This window comes from Rattus norvegicus, chromosome 5, assembly GCF_021556685.1.
Source record: "Rattus norvegicus strain SHRSP/BbbUtx chromosome 5, alternate assembly SHRSP_T2T, whole genome shotgun sequence".
NCBI classification, from domain to species: domain Eukaryota; kingdom Metazoa; phylum Chordata; class Mammalia; order Rodentia; family Muridae; genus Rattus; species Rattus norvegicus.
The window spans coordinates 19,925,286-19,948,345 of NC_141538.1; the positions used below are offsets into that span (position 1 = coordinate 19,925,286).

At 38.0% G+C, this 23,060-nt stretch overlaps 2 protein-coding genes across 19 annotated transcripts in view; one reads left to right on the forward strand and one right to left on the reverse strand.

Annotated features, from left to right (window-relative positions):
- Rgs20 (regulator of G-protein signaling 20) overlaps window positions 1-23,060 on the forward strand; it is a gene marked incomplete at its 3' end in the record, with an annotated part of 597,802 nt that overhangs the window by 157,703 nt on the left and 417,039 nt on the right.
- The window catches only part of Tcea1 (transcription elongation factor A1), a 37,872-nt gene that overhangs the window by 3,610 nt on the left and 11,202 nt on the right, over window positions 1-23,060 (reverse strand). For 8 of the 17 annotated variants that reach the window (XM_087549637.1, XM_087549644.1, XM_087549642.1 and 5 more), the window contains 6 exon segments: window positions 13,708-13,813; window positions 6,950-7,037; window positions 4,287-4,432; window positions 3,152-3,208; window positions 2,047-2,201; window positions 737-883 (listed from right to left, as the gene is read on the reverse strand). In XM_087549637.1, the coding sequence (XP_087405763.1) occupies window positions 737-883; window positions 2,047-2,201; window positions 3,152-3,208; window positions 4,287-4,432; window positions 6,950-7,037; window positions 13,708-13,813 (699 nt within the window). 17 annotated transcript variants of the gene reach the window in all.

Consider the following 23,060-nt stretch of genomic DNA (forward strand, 5'->3'; position numbering starts at 1 on the left):
AACACTCTGAAAACAGTAGTATACAAGGCCTTCTGGATTAAAAACAAAATGTCCTTCTGGCTCTGTGAGATGGATCAGTATGCAAATGTTTTTGCCGTCAACCCTAACTTGAGCTCAAGTCCCAAATCCATGGTGGAAGGAGAGACTCAAATACCCCTCTGGTCTCCATGTACACACTCACACAAACACGAACGCACATGCACGCACACACGCACGCACGCACGCACACACACACACACACACACACACACACACACACACACATGTACGTACGTACGTAAGTATCTCTCACTTAAAAAAAAATCCTCTGCCATTCTGTACACAATGGCAATAGTACCTAGGTCCCTGAAGTAGGCGACTTCCTGTTGCCTGTGAACACCTCTCTGTAAGGCAGGTAAACCTCAGCACTCACAAGCCATTTGAGAGTGGACAACTTTCCTTAAACTATATGGTGCTGCTTACTCTGACACAGTAACCAATAACTGCTTATGAGCTGTTAAAAACAACCTGGTCATTGTAGGACATCTTTTATTTTATGTAACCACTACAGTTTTTACTGTAAATATTTTTATGACCACATAAATGCATCAACTTCTCTTCAATTAGTTGGAATCTACCAAGAAAGCACTTTTTCACTAAGAGGTCATAAGAGTATGAGATTCTTTAATTATCTTTACTCTTGAAACAGGAGTGAGACATTCTTAATGTGAACATGAGACCCGAGTCCATCACAAACCTGTGTGTAAGTGCAGTTCTTCTTTTTACATTTGCCACAAGTGAACAAGTCAGTCTGGGTCCCACCGGTCTTGGCCATCTGATGCTCCCTGATGGCTTCTTTGGTCAGGTTTTTCCTCATCTCTTTGAGCTCATCACTAGCCATTTCCTACGGCAGTATCAATCAGTTAGATGCTTCCTACAGTCATTCCTTATCTTCAATGTTTTCGAGTTCACATAGCTTACCAATAATCAACAATAAAAGTAAAATCAGCTTGTAAAGTTTTAAAGGCTTGAAACTAATATCCCTCAAAAGACTTAAAATAGTTTGCTTCCTTTAAAAATTTATTTAAAGACTTGTAAATATTTATATAAAACTTAGGTCCACATACTGTTTATAAACTAACAATGCAAAATTGTAGCAATCAGTAACTCTAGTATTCTCAAAGTGGTCTAAATATTATCAACTACCCATGCCATCCTCAAGCCAGGGACCTTTGGAGGAAGATCTGGATTTATTTTGAGCCAAGTACACAAAAATATGCCAGGAAAAGTAGCATCAAGGACAGTGGTAGTCCATAATAAAAGAGCGTCTTTAGTCACTGAAATAAATACTTTAAGAAAAAATATCCAGGAGGTCGGTAGGCTCCAAGTCCCTGACAGGACTTAGTAGAGGGCATAGACATACAAAAGAATTATGCGTGACATAATTCAAGAGAAAAGAATGAAAAAGAAAAAAGTTACTTAGAAAAAAGAAAGACAAATTCTCAAAAGTAGTTAGAACTCAGGAAACGGATATATAGAATCTGATTACATTGTGTTCTCTGCTTTACAAAAGTTTTAGATATTTTTCAATAAGATTTTAAGACAAAATTTCTTAAAGATAGCAAATTTTATTAGCTATTTCAAAAGTTAATATTACTCTGCTGGGTGGTTAATAAAATCAAGATTGTAGATACACTATGGCTAATGTCTATACATAGCAGACTGAATCTATCCCATTATTTTCTACATATATTTAAGAAAGAACCAGTAAGATGACCAAGCTTATCGTTTTTAACCATGGTAAAAGGGTTAGAGGATACAAAGTCTGCTCAAAACTAAAAGATTCATAATTCATATAAATTCACATGATAAATGGATCCAGGTGATTTAATGTACCACACAAAGAACATCTGGAAAGCTCAAGACAGAAGGAATAAACCAACAATATCAATGGAGAAAATAATCTTGAGTGTTTCTAATATATAAATATATTATAGTTGTTTTTGCAGTATATGAGATACACAGCACATAAGATATTTATATAGCTTTATATACAGACTTGCTCACCTCTGCTGTCATTCTAGCAAACAGGTCAGGAGGAATATTCCCACACAGCACATTTTTCCTTAAATTTGGATTCTTTGCATCTTTAAGATTTGATATCCTACTTCGTACTCTGTTTTTGTATTTCATGTCTGTATTCCTTATTTCTTGATATATAGGTACTTGGCCATTAAGGGAAAAAGAGTAAGTTATATAGATAAGAACTTTCTTTGATCTGCCAAATTCATAATTCTTAAATTTCAAGCAATTTGCAAAACTGGTTTGCAATTTAGATAAATGATAAGACAACACTTCCTCATTCCTTCATCTGTAACTGGTCATACTGTTAATCTTTACAACTGTGACTAAGTGATGCTTTTTTATTTAATTCTTAATTTCAGAAGCATGCAATAACATGATTTCAAAGACTAATTGCCACAACCCAAGTTAGCAAGTATTTGAGAAATTACAATTATGCAAGCTTTTAACTTGCCCAAGTCTAAATCCCACTATGGACCTCAAATTTCTATGAGCATAGCCATAGCTCCCTTGGAGGTCTTCTGAGAAGAGACCACTGGTGGCAGTACTGGAAGCTCATCTCATTAACCAGCTCAGTGACAAAATATTACAGCTGGTTCTTTTCCACAGAAGGCCAGGTCAAAATAGAGACCAAGGCCTAGAGGAGCTTACTTTTTCCAAAGACCAGTTCCTCAAAAAGGATGGTTCCGTCTTATACTGTCACCTAGGTGCTCCACATGCAAGGCCTCTCTCACACAGTCTTTTCTATGGTGCCAGGAATAAACACATGGTCTGCCAGAAAGAACAGAGGACTCTTGAGTATTCTGCTGAGGTACTCCATTGAGTGATCTTTGTATTTTTCCTGTCAGTTTACACAACTTAAATTCAGATGCTACATTCCCAATTTGCAAAGACAGAAAGACAAAACTACCATCAAACATGTGCTGTTAAATTTTGAATAACAAAGAAATAAATGAAATAACATGAATAAATACCCTTCTCCTTCCTAAGAAAGTATAGAATAAATCTCTGACTTATATAGCAGAAGAAAAGGGACAAGAAAACCTCACAGACTACTAAACACAGCTACAGATGTGCACACAAAGGATATCTTCCTCAATCTGAGATCCCAGTTCTTCCTCATCAGCTCCAATAGCAACATAATCATCTAGAAATAAGAATGGAAAACTCATTATTGTAAAGCGTAAGCAAACCATTTCTATTTCTTCAACTCCATTTGCCTTCTGTAAAGAATGTCTGCGTTAGATCTTGCCCACTACTCTTCCGGACTTTGTCTAAGATCTTTGCCATAGTACTCCTGCATTGATGACTCCTTTTCCTGAGGAAACAATTCCTATACTAGGCAATTCCTCATTTCATAAGACCATAAACGCTGGGTGTTCCAACAGAGAGAAGAGAAAGAACAGATATTAGGAAGAATTGTCCTGTCTCTTGTGACTCAGGGTTCAGCACAGAGAAACTACTCATTTCATCTGCCAATCACATACATAGAGATACTCAGAAGAATTACACAAATGCTCAAAAGGATAGAAAGAATAAATAGAACTGCTAGAAAGAAAAAGGGGGGAAAACAGAGACAGTAAAGAAATTAAAGTAGCAAGAACCAAATAAGGAGCAAAATTGGTCACCATAGTTATACATGGTTCAGCATAATTGAAAGGGAAGAGGATGAGTTTGTATAACATGTCAAATATTCTGCCAATCAAGCTTACTTCTGTAGCTAATACACAGACATTTGACATAGTTTATGAACACCACATTATGTTTCACTGTATATGAATCCTTAAAGTCTAAAGTTTACATGTTAAGTCTAAAAATCAGTCCTATGTAGTACTTTCTACATAAGTATAATTGTAAATACATACTGCTTTTCCAACTATAAAAAGTATAAAAATGAATTATTAACATAAATACTGTATGTCATACTAACATTTGACAATTCAGTGTTCATTCCTCTCAACCTAAGGTCAGGGTAATGAGTTTGCAGATTAAAGATTTGTGTGGGAAAGCTTAAATTAGCATGAATCAGGAAAGGCATCAACACCCTAGAAGGCTCTGCTTGTTGGAGGTCAAAATGTCCTGCGTTCCTCTTTTTACTGTCCTCTACTAAGTGCTACTGAGCAACAAACTCCTAAGCTAAGCAGCGGGAGCTATCAGCAGGATGACACCTATAAAATACTAACACAAAGGTAGAGGTGACATGGGAATGCAAAATGTAAACTTACCTCCTGTCCGGAGAGCTGCGGCAAGCATCTCCCTACACTTGAGCCGCACAGAATCAGAAGTGCTTGGTGCCCGAGGAAAAGATGAAACATAAGTATCTCGAGCATTTGTCTCATCCTTTCTGCTGCTTACATGGCTGCTAGAACTACTAAAATACACAAGACATACACAGAGCAGAAAACAATCAGGAAATCCTTCATAATAGCATTATCATTACTTCTCTAAAGATAAATATTTGAGGTCTCTAAAGTAGACCAGGCTGGTCTCAAACTCAGAGGTCTTCCTGCCTCTGCCTCTTGAGTGCTCAGATTAAAGTGAGCGCCACCACAGGCCTGCCCTACACTATTTCTAGTAGAAAAAAAGGTATACATTATACCTCAGTATAGTACATAAAAAGTAGGGATCTTGGCTTTATAAAAGGAGTGAGGGGATAGGACCAGAGAACAGGGCAACCTGCAGGCAAAATAGGAAGAAAAAAAAATGCTTAAAAACCTGTTGTAGTTAGACAATAAGGTTCTAATGAAACTGTCTTTAAGACAAGAGCAGATTAAGTTTCAGAATTGTAAAAAGATTTCTTCCTAGAAATACTGGCTTCATCTCAATAGTGTAATAATTTTCTAATTAACTCCAAAATTTCAATTACATCTGATTAACTTCTGTCAGACATTCACCAAAACAAGTTCTTTTCAAAATGTTTCTGTCTAGTTTCAGTTTTGTCATATTAATGGTATCTATCACAAACCTTTTTAAAAGACTAATTATGCTGCCTTGTACCCTCCTGTCCACCGTAGAACTAACTAGCTGTGCTTGCTATTAAGAATACATCTCATCCCCTTTTCTCCAAGACAAGGCCTGTGGTGGTGGTCACTTTAATTGAGCACGCAGAGGAGGCAGAGAGGCAGAGAGGCAGAGAGGCAGAGAGGCAGAGAGGCAGAGAGGCAGAGGCAGAAAGACTGCTGAATATGAACTGTTAAACACCAGAACTGGACACTTCATCTGTATCATCTAACTTGTCAGTTTCTTCAGAGACCATCTCTTATGACCTACTTTACTTAGAAAACACTGTTTACACAGAGGTTTGCACATAGCTTTTCATACACACTCCCCTGCAAGACTAAGTTTCCTAAAAGCAAGAGCTAGGATTGAATCCTGTGTCTATTTTCAAGGTATAAATGATATCTGTAAGTAGTAAATAAAAAAGGGATTGTTTATTTTTGATGATGTCACCTTTAACTCTCTATGTAAGCCAAGAACAATCTTAAATTTCTCGTCCTTTTGACTCTACCTCCCAAATACAAGGATTACAGATGTGTGCCAACATGCTCTATTTTATGGGGTTCTGGGGGTTCCAGGGCTTTGCATATGCTCAGCAAGCACTACACCAAATTGAACTATAACTCTAGCCCCCAACCAATGTTAAACAAACATAAAAAAACTTATTGAATAATTTAAAAGCTTTCACTTCTTTGCCTATGGGCAGACTTAGTCAAAGCACTGCAAACTGCCAGTGTGGACTAATGAAGACTAACCTCACTATTCCAAGCCCTATCTCTTAAAATGTGATGCCTAGATTTGACCCATTTAAATAAACTGTTTTTCAAATTCTTGCACCAAATGATAAAACCTTGCTCAGCTTCCAATCACTCAGCTCTGACTTTTCCTTATATTATACCTCAGACTTGTCTGCACAGCCCTCTATCGTTTCCTCCTGTGTTCTGTATTGGACAGATGACAGGCTTTAGCAGATAAATACTCCACCTAAACTTCAATTACAAATAAAAATACACTAAAAATTAGGTTTCTTCTAAATGGCTAAATTTGGGAGGAAAAGTGTTCAAAAGGCAAATGAGTTCCAAGGTCAATCCCTAATCAGTACCTTCATATCGGGTTTATTATTGCTAGCCCTAGCAATCTTATTCAAACTTATTAAAAGTAAATATAAATAATCTCGCTTTATGTTGACTTTTATTTTCCTTTTATAATCCTAAGAAATCTTGCTAAATTTAAGTTAGCTATACATGTACACTAGTCCCATTTGACTAGATAGTGGGAAGAGGAGTGCAGGCATGATCAGACGGCCAAACAAAGTGACAGACAGAGCAGGTAAACTACCTAGTTCTCTGGCTGCTTGTTTGTTTGTTTTTGTTAATGTGACATAGAGTTATTTGGTAGGAGGAACCTCAACTGAGAAAATATATCGTAGATCAGACTTTGGGACACTTTTTTCTTTTATTAGTGATTGATGTGGGAGAGTCCTGTTCACTGTGGATGGTGTCACTACTGGGCAGGTGGTCCTGGGACGTATGAAAGAGCAGCCAGCCTTAAGCACTAAGCCAGCAAGGCAACAATCCTATATGGCTTCTGCTTCAGCTCCTGGTTCAGCTTCCCTCAATGGACTTGTCCTGGGATATGTACCCTTCTGATCATTTGCTTCTTTCCTTTTTTCTTTTCTTTCTTTTTTCTTTTCTTTCTTTTTTTTTGGAAACAGGATTTCTCTGTTGCCCTGGTCTCAAACTCAGAGACCCAGTTGACTGTGCCTCTTAAGTACTGAGATTAAAAGCATGCATCACCCACCACTGCCAAATGTGACCATGATCTTCATCACAGCAATAGAAATCCTAAGACAGCAACCTCAGCAGAAATTAATTTACACAAAGTGAGCTACCTTTCTTCTCTTGCTTCAGGGCTATTCTGTGATGAAATTGCAGGTTCTTTTTTCTTTTCTTCAGAGTCTTTATCAGTTGATGGTCCATCTGAAAAATTTATCAAATTCCTAAACAGTCTACTTTTGTTAAAAATGAAAAACAATCAAAGTATCATACATTAATAGATAATACACAGTAAATAATCAAGTCCCAAAGATCATTAAAACCTTCAATTTCCCATAATTATGTATAAATATAAGTAAAGTATTATATTGGCATATGTCCTGGGGTATTTTTCATTAATAGGCATATCATCAACATTCCTAAATTGTCACTTGGAAAGAAACAGATATTCACATACCAATGGCACCTGAAAGTTTAAAAGAAAAATATACAAAGGAAAGAATATGGATGAATGTGAGCACATCCATTCTGAAAACTAATCATCTGTCAAGAGAGCACTCTTTAAGACTTAGAGCAGGGGTTCTCAACTTGTGGGACACACATTCTGCATATCAAACAGTCCCATTACAATTCATGTAGCAGTAGCATAATTAAAGTTATGAAGTAGCAATGAAATAATTCTATGGTTGGGGAGAGGGGGGTCACCACAACATGAGGACCTGTATTAAAGGGTCCCAGAATTAGGAAGGCTGAGAACCACCGACTTACAGGAAAGCGATTTAACACTGTAAATACATGTAAAGTTAAAGCAATTATTTTTGCAACAAGAAACAATCATCTTAAGCAGTCAAAACTGCCTCCAAATTAGGTTTAGAAAATGTTTAGGTCTACTGTAGAAATTATTTCACTTATCTATACTTTGCTCTCTAGCTATATATATAAAACCCTTTTAATGTTCATCTACTCCCTGCATAAAACACTGGAGAACAATATTCAATTGATAGGAAGACCACATAGGCAACTTTTAAACATGATCTCATACCATGCTTCAGTCTAGATCCATTCAATTTAAGTCTCTGCCAATGAAGCAGAAGCATAAGCACAACTGGTAAATTCCAGACAATTCTTACACTGCCTGGGATTATTAGCATGGCTAGAGAAAGGTCTATAATTGTAAGTGTAACTTTATGAGCCCAAAATACAATTACCTGAAATACAAAATCCTCTGTGCTATAGCATGAATATAAACTTTAGTTTTTACATAAAACTAAATTCTATCACATTTTGTTATTTTCTATCATTTTCCTTAAAAGCCTAAAAAACTGCACCCTTATGATCCCAAAACCCAGGAGGCAGAGGCAGGAAGATTGAGAATTTGGGGCTAGTCTGGGATACATAGCAAATCCTTGTCTCTTAACCACAAAGCAAGCAAACAAGAAAGCCCCAAACCCTAAGATGCCTTAGTATTGAGAAGCAGAACACCAATATGAATAATGGCATAGGGGTGCGGTAAGGTGTACACCCAGCACTTGGGAGGTAGGGGCAGGCAAATCTCTGAATTTAAGAATAGTCTAGTCTTTATAGGGAGTTCCAGGCCAGTTAAGACTACAGTGAAACCTTGCCTCAAACAAAAGTAAGGAATGACTTATGGGGAGTAAGAGACAGCTGCAGAGTTGTAGAGAAAAAAGACAATACAGGCAATATAACAATATACTGCCCTCACCACTCTGGCACTGTACAGGTTCAATCCTCGAAGACAGAACAGTTAAGAGGCATGAACAGCTTCACAAACATTCCCACTGGCATGTATGGCTTAATGGCAGAATGGCACGGTCAAGACCCTGGGTTGATGACTGCTACTTGGGGTAGGGGCATTCCTATTTAACACAGTGTTGTGCCAACACAGCACAACTGGCAGGGAAGAAAGTACTTAGACCACCTACAGTCATATTCAAGCCCAGGTATTTACCACTGACCCAATGTTTCAAAGATATATGAACTGGTCTCACCATACAATAGGAGTTTATAAATAGCACCTAAAGCAGTGAATTACAATGAGGCTTAAATGTCAATGCTTTGACATGTCCAAAGTTTAAAAAAAAAAATGCACTGCCTACTAGCAGGAGTTCTAAGTCTTTATATCAAATTAAGAATCTTTAGAAACAATTTTAAGCAGAAACTCATCAGGATGTACCATCTACTAAATTAAAAGCAACAATAACAAAGCTAACAGTAGCCAACAATAAAATCTTTGCATCACAAATCGAGTGAATTATTTTGAAGCAAATTAAATGACAAATACAATGAAAAACAAAAAGTGTCTTCATATGTAAAAATGATTCACACATATAACCAGGTAGCCATACGTAACACTGATGGGCCTTGTCCTGATTAGTGTTGTAGGATATATGATCACACTGTTAACCTCAGAATTGTGTTGTTTACTGGGAAAGCCTGTGCTAGTTATGGTGTGCTCAGCTTTGGCACATACCCTAAATCCCTATGGCTCGAATACAGACAAGTCCTTACAACTTTATATCCCAAACACTGAAACTAACAATAAAGTTATTAGTTTGTACAAGGAAGTACCCATGTTTGAAAGTGATGTCTAATTGAGTGACAAATCAGAGAAATATCTGATAGACAGGATATGTCCACCTTTCATAAAGACAGCCAGGAAAAAGTGCACCACAGAAAAGAGAGAGAAAAAGGAAGGAAGCAGTTTTACCGAGACAGGTTGAGGAGAAAAAAACTAGACACAGGTGAAGACAGAACAAGCCAGAGAATAGAAGGACTAGAAGATTAGAATAGTTTGCTAGAGTTAGTATGAGGCCACGCAGAAGAATTCAAGAGGGGCCCAGAAAGAGAAGGCAGATTTAATCAGTCAACTTGGAGAGCTGTTTGAGCCTGAACAGCTGAGTTGAACCAGTCAGTCAGAGTTCAGAAAAAAAAAAACCAAACAACAAACAAACAAACAAAAACAAGAAGGGTGACCCTATTCAGCAGTAAGTCTCAGAGGCGGAGAACCTTCTAGGCCTAGATGAGATTGTATGGAGGCTAGAAGCTTCCAGGATTAAGCCTAGGTGAGCAGATGGAGGCAGTAAGCCTTGGAGGGAACAATTATATTGGGTGAATAAAAGTTACTTTAACAGGTTAGTCTTTTGTCAACTCAACCAGAATTATCTGGGAAGATGAAAATCTGTAGAGAAAATACCCCCATCTAATTGCTTGTAAGCCAATCTGTGGAGCATTTTCTTGAGTAATGATTGATGGGGGAGGGCTCAAGTAATGTGCTGTCACTTGCCTGGTCCACTTTCAAGTAACCTGCCTAGCCGACTCTAAGTGGTGTCAGTCCTGGGCAGATGGTCCTGGGTGTGTAAGAAAGCAGGCTTAGCAAAATATGAGAATCAAACCTGAAAGCAGTTTTCCTTCATGGCCTCTAAGAGCTTTAGTTCTTGCCTCCAGATTCCTGCTTAAGTTCCTCCCCTGACTTTCCTTCATTCCTTCCCAAGTTGTTTTTTTGGTCATAGTATTTACCACAGCAGCAGAGACCCATACCAGCCCAATACATACTATGGATACAGAATGTTACTAAGTACTCAAAAGCACTGAAGAGTGCTAACCTAGAAACCAGCCTGAGGGGTCACCCAAGAGCCAAATTTGGGGAAATATGCAAATGAATAGTAGTAGATTGCAGCCCATCATATAGAGTAAGAATCCACAAAAGACAATGTTTTCTTAGTGATGTTTTAAAGGGTAAAGAAATAAAAATTGTGTAATCATCACTACAAAGACTGAGCTGAGCGAAAATAATGGATTCTAAATTAGAGGAGGGGATCTTATAAAATATAAGACAAATTCAGGGTCTTAAAATCTCCCTCAGAGTAACTCCTACAAGAGGAACAATAAAATACAAGAGGAACAATAAAATACATACTTTTATTGGGTATGAGACTAATACACTTAGGGAGTATTCCAACTGTGGATGTACAACCTGATCTAATCATGAGACAACAGTAGACAAATCAGCAAAAGGAACTGAAAACAAATGGGGAGTGTTAGGAAATGGCTGAGGCACCTATTTAACATATCAAACTGAACCTGGCTGCCAGGTTCTCCCTGCACCCCCAGTCTGTACTTGTTACAGGACCTTCCAGACTGGCATACATAACCCCTATCTTAAATTCGCCACCCAAGGCTGCCTTTCGCTAGGTGTTCTTCCCTACATTAATCTGGCCATTTTGGTTACTTCTCTTTTGAGCTTCCTGGCTGCTGCACATGATTTCCCTCCTCCCTCCACAACGTATGGTTTAGGGTGACTACTTGACTCTGGCTATGTCTCCCGTTTATCTACAATAAACTTTCTCCTCCAGTGTACCTAGGAATAGTCATGTTCTTCTGTTTAATCTCTTTTTTCATTCATTTAGTGCTGAAACTGAAGACTGGAATAGATGAGTCCCGTGTCCGTCATCCCCCAACCCCCAAAGAACTGCTCCAAACCAAGCTGCTGATCTGACTCTCCTAAAGTATGTATGGATCAGTTGTTTCTGCTGGCTTCTGCTACTCACAAAATTTGATTCCAAATTCTAGAGTCTGGTTCTTCAAGCTGCTGCTTCTTTCTACCTGCTTTTTCTGGACTCCGGTTTGGTATGCCCTTTATGTGACTTCTGTAGCCTACACTTCTAGCCTACATGCCTGTAATCCCAGTACTTAAGAGATACAGACAGGAGAATCAGAAATTTGAGGTCATCACTTGCTATATTGAGTTCAAGGTTAACCTGGATTAAATGACACCTTACCTAAATAAATAATAAATAACAAAACAGAACAAGAAGTCTGTTATATTCTCCATCACAGAAAAAAAATAAGGCTCAAAGAATTGTTCAGATTGAAGGGGAGGGATGGGGAAAGAATTGTGGGAAGGAGTGACTGAAAGGGGGACAGTGAGAGGGATGTAAAGTAAAATAATAAAATCAAAACAAAACAAAACAAAAACAACCCCTAGACGTGATTCTGAACTAGATATCGGAGGAGGTAAAAAAAAGTATAAAGATATTATTGCATGTCCTAGTTTGTTTCTCTGTTGTTGTAATTAAACACTGACCAAAAGCAACTTAGGTAGGAAAGGGTTTATTTGGCTTACTATCATTGAGGGAAACCAAGGCAGAAATTGAAGCAAGGTAGGAAGCAGAACGAAGGAGAGATTCTGGAGGAATCTCTCCAGGTCTATTTGCTTACAACTCAGGATCACCTGTCCAGTGATGTCACCCTCATAGTGGGTGGGGCCCTCCCACATTAATTAGTAATCAAGAAAATGTTCCACACACTTGCACACAGGTCAGTTTTATGGTAGCATTTTCTCAGTTGAGGTTCCCTCCTTTTTGGATAACCCTAGCTTGTATAAAGTTAACAAAAAAAATTAAGACGTACATAGGGATAGCAACAAACTGGAGCGTGGACTGGAAGTTGTTCCATTACACCAAAGTTTGGTATGACACCAGAGCTTACTTTCATTTATTAGAATTGTATAAGAAATTGTATAAGTTAACAAAAAAAAATTAAGATGTACATAGGGATAAGAACAAACTGGAGCGTGGACTGGAAGTTGTTCCATTACACCAAAGTTTGGTATGACACCAGAGCTTACTTTCATTTATTAGAATTGTATAAGAAAATGCGCTTGGCCTGGGAATGATGGCACATGCCTATAATGTCAGTCTCCAGACACTAGAAACTAAAGCAGGACCCCACGTCCCAACTCAACATAATGGGAGACTATCTCAAATAAATGAAGGATACTAAGATAGAAAAGGAAAAGATTGGGGCTGGAGAGGTGGCTTAGCGCTTAAGAGCACTGACTGCTCTTCCAGAGGTCCTGAGTTCAAATCCCAGCAACCACATGGTAGTTCACAACCATCTGTAATGGGATCAGATCCCCTCTTCTGGTGGGTCTGAAGACAGTGACAGTGTGCTCACCTACATACATATAATAAATAAATAAATAATAGGAAAAGCTTGTTCTGAAATGTACACTTAAATATTATAAAATAAAAGAAAGTAACACATTTAACCTACTCTGAGGTGAAAATACAAGTGGGGGCTGGAGAGATAGTTTATAGGTTAAGAACCCTGGTTCCTCTTCCAGAGGACCTAGGTTCAATTTCCAGCACCCACATGGCAGCTCACAACTGCCTGTAGCTCTATTTCCAGTAACTCCAGTTCCAGAGGTTCTGACACTCTCACACAGACATATATGCAAGCAAAACACCAAAACACATAAAAAATTTAAAATAAAAGAGATGACTATGAAAAATAATAAAAGCTGATCTGGACAAGAGAAATATATGCAGTCATTATTGTATCCTTGCTAAAAGTTAGTTTTCTAAAAGTTAATAGTTATTTTTTTTTAAATATTTATTTATTTTTCATGTATGTGAGTATACTGTAGCTGTCTTCAGACACACCAGAAGAGGGCATCAGATCCCATTACAGATGGTTGTGAGCCACCATGTGGTTGCTGGGATTTGAACTCAGGACCTCTGGAAGAGCAGTCTGTGCTCTTAACCGCTGAGCCATCTCTCCAGCCCAATAGTTATTTTAAAATCACTTCAGAAAGCACGCATAACCTTTCCTAGAGAGCTTATCCCATACAACAGCTTATCTATAGTTAAAACTGCCAGAGACCACAGAATTAATAAACTAGTATATATACAACTTTCAAGCAAATTAAACTAGGCCCCTCATCCTTATTACAAAGCACTAATTTCACTAAATGTAAATTTATAGATCTAAAATAAATAAATAAATAAAAAAGCAGCAAGCATTTGAACAAGCCAGGACATCATAAACATGTGCAAGCAACAATCAATTTTACCTAGTAATTTTTTCCAGGATTTGATGAGTGATTTGGCTAGAGATGTGACTTCTTCATCTGTACTCTGCTTGCGAATAGCATTGACAGACATTCCAATTCTCGTGGACTGTAAGGCAACAACAAAGTGTCCATCAATGCTGTTTCAAACAATTTAGTATATTTCTTCTTTTTCAAACTCTCTTTCATATATAAAAACTTCAATTATTTATTTGCATCCTGTTGAAAGTACACACTACAAACTTGAAGGACATATATCTTTAGATCATGCACTAAACTGATCAATGCATGATCAACTGAGACCAACAACCCTGTAATGTGATATCAAGGACAATGGACTACTGAAATGAAATCAGTCTTTCAGGGAGAAATGAAGGTGAGATGTAACATGTAAAACGTACTTGCATAGAAAGTAAGCTGAGATACTCATGGCCAACATGAGAGTATTCACACTATACTTTTCTACAGAGATTATCTCCAAGCACTGCTCGTAACTTAATACAAAGCTATCCAAACAAAACGTACCACCTAGAGAGGATTAAAAGGAAATCTTTATTTTTTGATCCTACCATATAATTAGATACTAAAATGGAGTTCACAGAATACAGATAAACTTAATATGTAGTAATATTTTACACTAGGATTATACTAGAATAAATAAGTGTGTAAATCTTCCAGGGTCTCTTTAACACTGAGATCACTATAACTATTTTTAAAGACAGAGAAACTGGAAATACCAATACAACCTGCCCAGCACTATACCACAGCCAACTGGCAAGACTGGAATTTTCATCTACCCTTGATCACCTCCAGAATGAACGTTCTTTCCAACTCACTAAAAACCATAAAAGCTATGACAGCTCAATTATGACCAGCAAATAACAATGGTAAATTATTCAGCAAGTTCAAGTAGTTAGTAGACAATCTTTCAAAATGTAGTCTATGGGAGAAAAACATGACAAAAGAACTTAGCTGTTTAAAAAAATAAAGGAAAATCCCTGCTGATACCACCTTTAAGGTACAAAAGTAAGCATTTAAAAGCTTCCTTTTAAATTATTCAACACTCGGCACAATAGCAAAAGTTTTGTTCAAAAATTTAGAATATGTAGTGGACTGCAGTAGCCTGTATTATATCTCACAGGAAGCAAAGCGAAGCAAGTAAGGTTAAACAGCAGAACAATAAAAAAGACCCCGATATTTTACACACACACACACACACACACACACACACACACACACACACACACCCCATTTAGGGTTAGCAAAGCAAGTTTTCTAAAAGAAAACCTAACTTTGGATGTGTGGAAGAAATAACTTGAATTACTGAGCTGTTATGAGGAGTAGACTGACAAACAGTGGTAAAATGTGCATCATGGACAGGCCTCAGGAGAACAAGGCATAAGGAGAAGAATGACCTGTGTTGTTGGCTGACTGCTGTTTAGCAGTTATCTATCACAGTATGCTTTGACTACTAAAACCAACCATGACCTTCCTTGGCATCTTAAAATGTAGCTTTCTACAATAAACATACTTACTTAAGTTAGAGGCTATTTACTTGCATAACAAGAGGTCAGGCTGCTGGAGTGGAGTGGAAAATAAAGAATTACAGCCTATTTCTTTTTTCCTATAGGGAGCATACTCTTGAGAAAACGTAAGAAAGCAGAGGATGGAAGGGATTTAGCTGGGCAGACAGGCCTGGATTTCTCAAAACATTTCCTAAAACTGGTATCTAAGATTTAACAGAAGTTATAAATAGGCTGTTTTAAAAAGTGACCTGTTACGCTGTAACAGAGGAATTACCATCTTATACCATTTTTATTTAAAATCAGGCACACAGGAGAAAAAGGAAGGAGGAAAGAAAGGAAGACTAGGAATTGGATTGCACACCTAGACTAAGCTGCTTTGTAAATCATAGATTCTCTTCACCATCACTTCACTAATTCAGGTTTTGGGGACAGAACCCAGACTTTATTTTTCCCTTTTTCCCAACTCCTCCCAGATCCTTTCTACCTCCCTACCCACCTAACTTTGTGTTCTTTCTCTCTTGAAGAAAAAAAAATTGCATAAAATGCACTGAAGTGAGAAAAAAACTAGTAAGACCAAAACTGACTAACAAAATGAAATAAGTTCACAAAACTACCATTCAGTTTATTTTCTGTTGGCCAACTATTCCTGAACATGGGACCTGACCTGGAGTGTGGTCGATATACCAAAGTGAAAACCCACTGGGAGAAAAAAAAAAAAAAAAAAAAAAGATTTCCCCTTTCCCAAAAGGTACCGATTGAAGAAAAACTCTTGGTTATGGTGGAACTCTGTGTCTTCACTTTCTCAGTGCTGGGACCCCATCTGGCCTGAACCTATACATTGTTGCCAGTCTCTGTTGAATTAGTATGTGCATTGGTCCTGCTGTGTCTGGAAGACACGTTTCTTTGGAGTCATCTATTACCTGTGGTTCTAACTAACTTCACTTCCTCTCCCAAGCTTTGATTCTTTTTTTTTTTTTTTTCCCGGAGCTGGGGACCGAACCCAGGGCCTTACGCTTCCTAGGCAAGCGCTCTACCACTGAGCTAAATCCCCAACCTTCTCCCAAGCTTTGAAAAGCTATGAGAGCATCCCATTTAAGATTCCACAAGTCTCGGGCTGGAGAGATGGCTCAGCGGTTAAGAGCACCCGACTGCTCTTCCAGAGGTCATGAGTTCAATTCCCAGCAACCACATGGTGGCTCACAACCATCTGTAAAGAGATCCGATGCCCTCTTCTGGTGTATCTGAAGACAGCTACAGTGTACTTATATATAATAAATAAATAAATCTTTAAAAAAAAAAAAAAAGATTCTACAAGTCTCTCACTCTCTCCACATTGTCCAGTTGTACGTCTCTGTATTAATTACCATCTATTACAAAAAGAACCTTCTTTGATGTGGGCTGAGAGAAGTAAGGAACTGATCTATGGGGATAGCAAGGTGTGTGCCATTATAAGTTACTTTATTACTGTTCCTTTAGTGAAATAATGCTTTCTACTAAGTCCACAATCTATTTAGTCTCAAATCCCTGGCCACTTTATCAGTTTCAAATATAGGTTCCATCTCATGTAGTGGGCCTCAAATCCCATAAAAAAGTGATTGATTACTTACTTCCATAACACTTGTACCAATACTGTACCAGTGATATTTTGCAGGCGGGTTACAGGATTTGTAGCTGGGTGATACTGATGACTGACTACCTTTCTCCTTCAGTATCATACCAGCACTATAAACAACAGGAGTGAAGCTTCTTGTCAGGTACCAGTCAACTTCTCCACATTTAAGTGTATTCAGCAACAAGGTCTCACCTTCAGGTTGTAGAGAACAACCCATTAGCCTTGGCAATGGCCTGTGATGTTTGGGAATTCCATCGTAGCCCTTTGGTCAATAACTCAACAAGATATAATGCGTTCCTGACACTGGAAGTTTGACTTGACAGGATAAGATGTCTGGTTGGGACATTGTCTCTGCTATTATTTGATGACTCCATTTAGATTCCTTCTACATATTATTCTAGGAAGGATCTACACCACTAGGTTTCCATATGGTTTCTCATACAGATCAGTGTTAGCAGTCACCCTACTAACTCCCTTCCCTCCCTATTAAGTCTTCCTATTTTAGTTTCCCCTTTATTCTCTGTAACAGTATTCTCCCTTCTTTGGGAGATCCTCCCCTCCCTGGTCCCAGTACAAGGTACCTAACCTTGGAGGTTATTTGAACTGTAGCATACATATTGCAGCACACACATTAAAGGCTTAAAAACTAACATTCACATACAGAAGAAACACACAATACTTGTCTTTTGGGGTCTGGGTTACCTCACTCAGGATGATTTTTGTTTTTTTAGCTCAATCCATTTACCAACAAGTTTCATTTTCTTACCAGCTAAATACTCCACTATGTAACTACACCTCATTTTCATTATTCATTCATCAGCTGATGGTCATCTAGGCTGTTTCCAATTTCTAGCTATTATGGATAGAGCAGTAATGTGGATTGCTGTCTGTAAGCAGGTGAGGACAGGTGAAAGACAAGGCTGGAGCCTGTGAGTGGACAGTGGAAAAGGTGGGCTGAGAGTTTTTGAGAGGCAGGAGAGATAGTAGGGAGGGAGAGAAAGGAAGATGGAGGAAGAGAAAGATGATCCAGATTTTGCCTGGCCTTAAATAGCCACAGGTAGCTATGAATATCTTATAAGGAATGGATAATTACAGGACAATTTCTCTTTTCTAGGTGGGCAGTTTATATCAATATCAATTGGCTCTGAGTTCACTGTGTGGACGTTTTGTGGGGTGAGAATTTACTGATATAAATCTGATTGATAAATTACAAGCCTCTAGAATTTTGATTTGTACCAGGTTATGGGGATTTGTGACTATAACCACAGGGGGTGGATATAGTCCCCTGTGACTGGGAATGTGAGCAGAATCCACAGCAAGAGAGCTGCAAGATCGGCAGTTGGTTAACCCCAGGGCTAGCCATGGAAGCAGCAAGACTCCTGGGGCCAGAGAGTAGTCAGCCAGCGCTAGCATGGGGTGGTGTATTTTTTTAGTATTTCCCGCTACACATGGATGAGCAAGTATCTCTGTAGTAAGATGTAAAAATCAGGGCTGGAGAGATGGCTCAGTGGTTAAGAGCACTGACTGCTCTTCCAGAGGTCCTGTGTTCAAATCCCAGGAACCTCATGGTGGCTCACAACCATCTGTAATGAGATCTGATGCCCTCTTCTGGTGTGTCTGAAAACAGCTACAGTGCACTTATATATAATAAATAAAATAAATCTTAAAAAAAAAAAATAAGAGGTAAAAGTCCTTTGGGAATATGTCCAAAAGAGGCATAACTGGATTTTAAGGTAGATCTATTTCCATTTTCCTGAGGAACCTCCACACTGATTACCACAGTGGCTGTACCAGTCTGTGACTGGGGTTAGAGAACATCTCAATGTGATTTTAATTTGCACTTCCCTGAAGGATAAAGATGTTGAACATTTCTTTCTGTTTAAGTCATTTGTGTTTTCATCTTCTGAAAACTGTTTAGCTCTATACCCCATTTTACAGTTAGATTTCTTTATGCTCAGTTACTTTTTAGTTAATTTTATAGATAGTAAATATTAACTCTCTGTCAAATGTATTATTTTATTTTCCATTCTTTAGGTTGACCCTCTGCCTAAATGATGACGTCCTTTGTCATATAGCTTTTGAAGTTCATGAGGTCCCACTTAATGATTGTTGGTCTTAATGCCTATTAGTATTCCATTTGGAAAAGTAGTCTCCTTTCTCAAGGTTTTCCAAAAATATCCTCCATTTTCTCTTCTATTAAATGCAGAGTATCTGGTCTCATGTTGAAGTCCTTGGTCCATTTAAACTTCAGTCTTTGTGCAGACTCACATAAGTATGGATCTATTTTCATTCTTCTCCATGGAGTCATCTAGTTTGACCAGCACCATTTGTTGGAGATGCTGTCATTTTCCCAGTGTACATTTTTGGCTTCTATCAAAAATCAGGTGTCTATAGATATATGGAATTATGTTTGGGTCTTCTATTCAATTCCACTGATCAATATGTTTTTAATGCCAATACCACGCTGTTTTTATTATTATGGCTCTGTAACAGAAGTTGAAATCTAAAATGGCAATACTTCCAGTTCTTCTATTATTCAGAATTGTTTTAGCTATCCTAGGGTTTTTTGTTTTTTGGGTTTTTGGGGTTTGGTTGGTTGTTTTTTGGTTTTGGTTTCTCTATGTGGTGGTCTGAATAAAACTGGGTCCCATAGGCCCATAGGGTGTGGCACTGTAAGGAGATGTGGTTTTGTTGGAAGAGGTATATTACTAGGTGGCAGGCTTTGAGGCCTCAGAAGTTCAAGCCTGTTCACTTCCTACCGCTTTTTGGATCCCGATGTAGAACTTTCAGCTCCTTCTCCAGTATCCATGCTGCCATGCTTCCTGCCATAATGATAACGGACTAAACCTTTCAAACTGTAAGCCAGCCACTATTAAATGTTTTCTTTTACAAGAGTGGCTGACATGGTCTCTCTTCACAGCAAAAAACCCTAAGACATGATATAAAGTTGAAGACTTTTTCAATTTCTGTAATGAACTGTGCTGGAATTTTGATGGAAACTGTACTGAATGTATAGTTTGCTTTTGCTAAGATGGTCATTTTCACAGTATTAATCCTACCAATCCATAAGCATGGATGAATTTTACATCTATTGGTATCTTCTTCAATTTCTTTCTTAACTGTCTTATATAGGGGAAATGATGAATGGCTGTTAAAAGGAGGCAGGGCTTTTGTGGGATTTTTTTCTTCTTTTTTTTAGGGTAACAAAAATTTCAGAAATTCTTATGGCTAAGGATAGGAAAATTCTTTGGATATAATAGAAACTACTTGTCCTAGGGTTTCTATTGCTGTGACAAGCACCATGACCTAAAGCAACTTGGGGAGGAGAAAATTTATTTCAGCTTTCAGTTTTTGACTGCAGTCCACCATAGAGGAAGTAAGTCAGGACAAGAACTCAAGGTAGAAACCTGAAGGTAGGAACCAAATCTGAGACCAGAGAAGAGTGTTGCTCACTGGCTTGCTCAGTTTGCTTATATACCCCAAAACTACCTGCCGAGGTAGTAGGCTAGGCCCTTCAACAGCAACCCCTCTCCTGCCCCAGAATTGCCTACAGACCAAGTTGACAGCATTTTCTCATTTGAAGCTATCTATACTTTAATGATTCTAGCTTGTGTTAAGCTGACCAAAAAAACAAAAACAAAAAACAAACCAACAAACTACTAAAGTATACACTTTAAAGAAATTATGTGGCATGTGAAGTTATTGTAACAAAGCTGTTAAAAGACAAAAGATACAGAGCTAGAGATGTAGCTCAATGGTACAATGTTTGCCTAGCTTAATGAAGGATGTCTGGGGCTTAGTCCCCAGCAGAGCAAAAATAAATAAATACAAGAAAAATAATCAAAGATAGCTGTATTTACTAGCTTTTTGGTATGTTTCATACTAAATTCTTCCTTTTACCCTCCCTACTTTCAATCAGCTAACACTTCTTATAAACTGCCCATCATCAAATTCTCCTCAGGCTAAAGATGGAGCTTGGTGGTGAGTCATTGCTTAACCTATGCAAAGCCTTAGAGCCTGCTTTGATCCTTGGTTTAAAATAAATGGGGGCATGCTAGGCATGCTGACACATTCCTGTACTGCAGCACTCAGGAAGGGAGGCTAGAGTATCATCAGGACAAGTCCTACCTCAAATACATGGTGAGATTCTGTCTCAAATTTTAAATAAAACTAAAAAAGTAACCTATTTTGCCTGGTATGTTGACACATCCCTTGAATCCCTAACCTAAGAAGCTAAAGCAGTAGGTGTGCTGTGAACTAAAGCCATTCTGGATTGTTTACTGCTCCCACCCCTTCACCCCAACACTGCTACCATCTCAAATCCTTCTTTCCCCTTTTACTGCCAATACCTTTATCAGAGCATTCTTGAATAACCTCACTAGTCAGCAAGTTTTCCTGTCTTTCAAGTCTCCGGTTTCTTTCAACGTGCAGATCTGTTTATATATTCTCCTAACGCCTCCAGGCAGGACTGCTCTTCAGAGTATATGAAGGTCTGTGTGCCATCTTGCCTCTAGCGTTTCCTTGTCCTGCACTACTCCAATATGCTACACTGCTTTCCTCTTTCGACTTTTGTTAGAATATTCCTTTTTGTCCTGGATGCTGAGGGAGAACCTGAATCGCTTTGGCAACCACCTGTGTGGGCTTTCTTGAACTCTCAGATTAAGTGACTGTGTTAAGAAGTCAACTTCTGGGGCTAGATAGTTCAGTGGTAAAGATCATTTGTTACATTTGAAGAAGACCCAGATTCAATTCCTAGCATCCACATGACAATTCCCAACCCATTTGTTAACTCTATTTACAAGGGATCTGATGCTCTCTTCTGGCACACAGTGCAGACATACACGTAGGCAAAACAGCCATACACAAAATAATAACTTAAAAAAAAAAAAGGAAAGAAACAAACTTCATTCTCCTCTACCCCTACTCAGACTTTCTCTATCTTGGTACACTGTTGTTTTTAAGTACAATTTCTTCTCTTAGTCTTTGAGCTCAGATGGCGAAAGATCTTAGTTTACTGACATTGACAAATCTACAACAACTGTTAACCATGTTAAGAATTCAAACATCTGGGGGCTGGGGATTTAGCTCAGTGGTAGAGCGCTTACCTAGGAAGCGCAAGGCCCTGGGTTCGGTACCCAGCTCCGAAAAAAAGAACCAAAAAAAAAAAAAAAAAAAAAGAATTCAAACATCTGTTATATAATTAGACTGAAAGAGAAATTAGAGGTGGATATAAAATGCAACCCTACCCAGCTTCCACACTTGTATAAATCTATACATCTCTAACTGCAGGATGAGATCACTAAGATTATTTTCGATGTATTTTTCCCATACAAGCTTACTACTTTCTGGTATTGAAGGGAGTATGTAGGTGGGAGATGGGGTACTATCCAAAAGGAAAGGGCTGCTGATCCCAGAACCCAGAAATTCATACTTCATCACTAGTTTCTTCGCTCTTGAGTCTGTGTGTAGAGTTCTTTTTATTTGGTTTCGTTTTCTACTATAGATTTTTTTTGTCCGTGTGGTAAAACTTACTGACATCTTTCTCAGAAACCTTTTAAATCACATTAAATAAAAAAATGTAAGATTGAAAAAGAACAACTATATATTAAGCACAGTAATATTTGCTTCTTATTAAAATATGTTCCAAGGAACATAAGTAGTCATCAGGATGAACAAATGGATTTTAATATATCTACAACAACAAACAAGTTAACAAAAGTGAAAATATTTGTGATTCTTTTAGTTACAGTCATAAATGCTACTAAAAGGACTGTAGTTTTATCATCATTATAATGTCTGTTTCAGTTAGATTTTTCCTGAACATGCATTTCCTAAGGCACACATACCTTTCTAATTCTTAAATTTTGACTTAATAAAGTTGAAACATCAAGGAAGTTGCTCATGAACAAGATATGTCTACTAGAAACAACTATATTCAGGTTATTGACCACACTCACTTTCCTTTTTAACGCTGACTTTTCTACTTCAGAGGAAACACTAAGGTTTCAGTACAGACTCTACTAGTATTTAGTAGTTTGCATGTCTGGCTGATGCTGAAAAAGGGAGAAAAGTGGTGAGTCCCTCTTATCTTAACACTAAGCTTCATTTGAAATGCTGAAGGTCCAAATCAGGGCCAGGAATCTGTATACCCCTTACAGTGAGGTTTCATGACCCCACAACTGTTCCAGGATATTAATCATACTGTGAACCCCAAGATT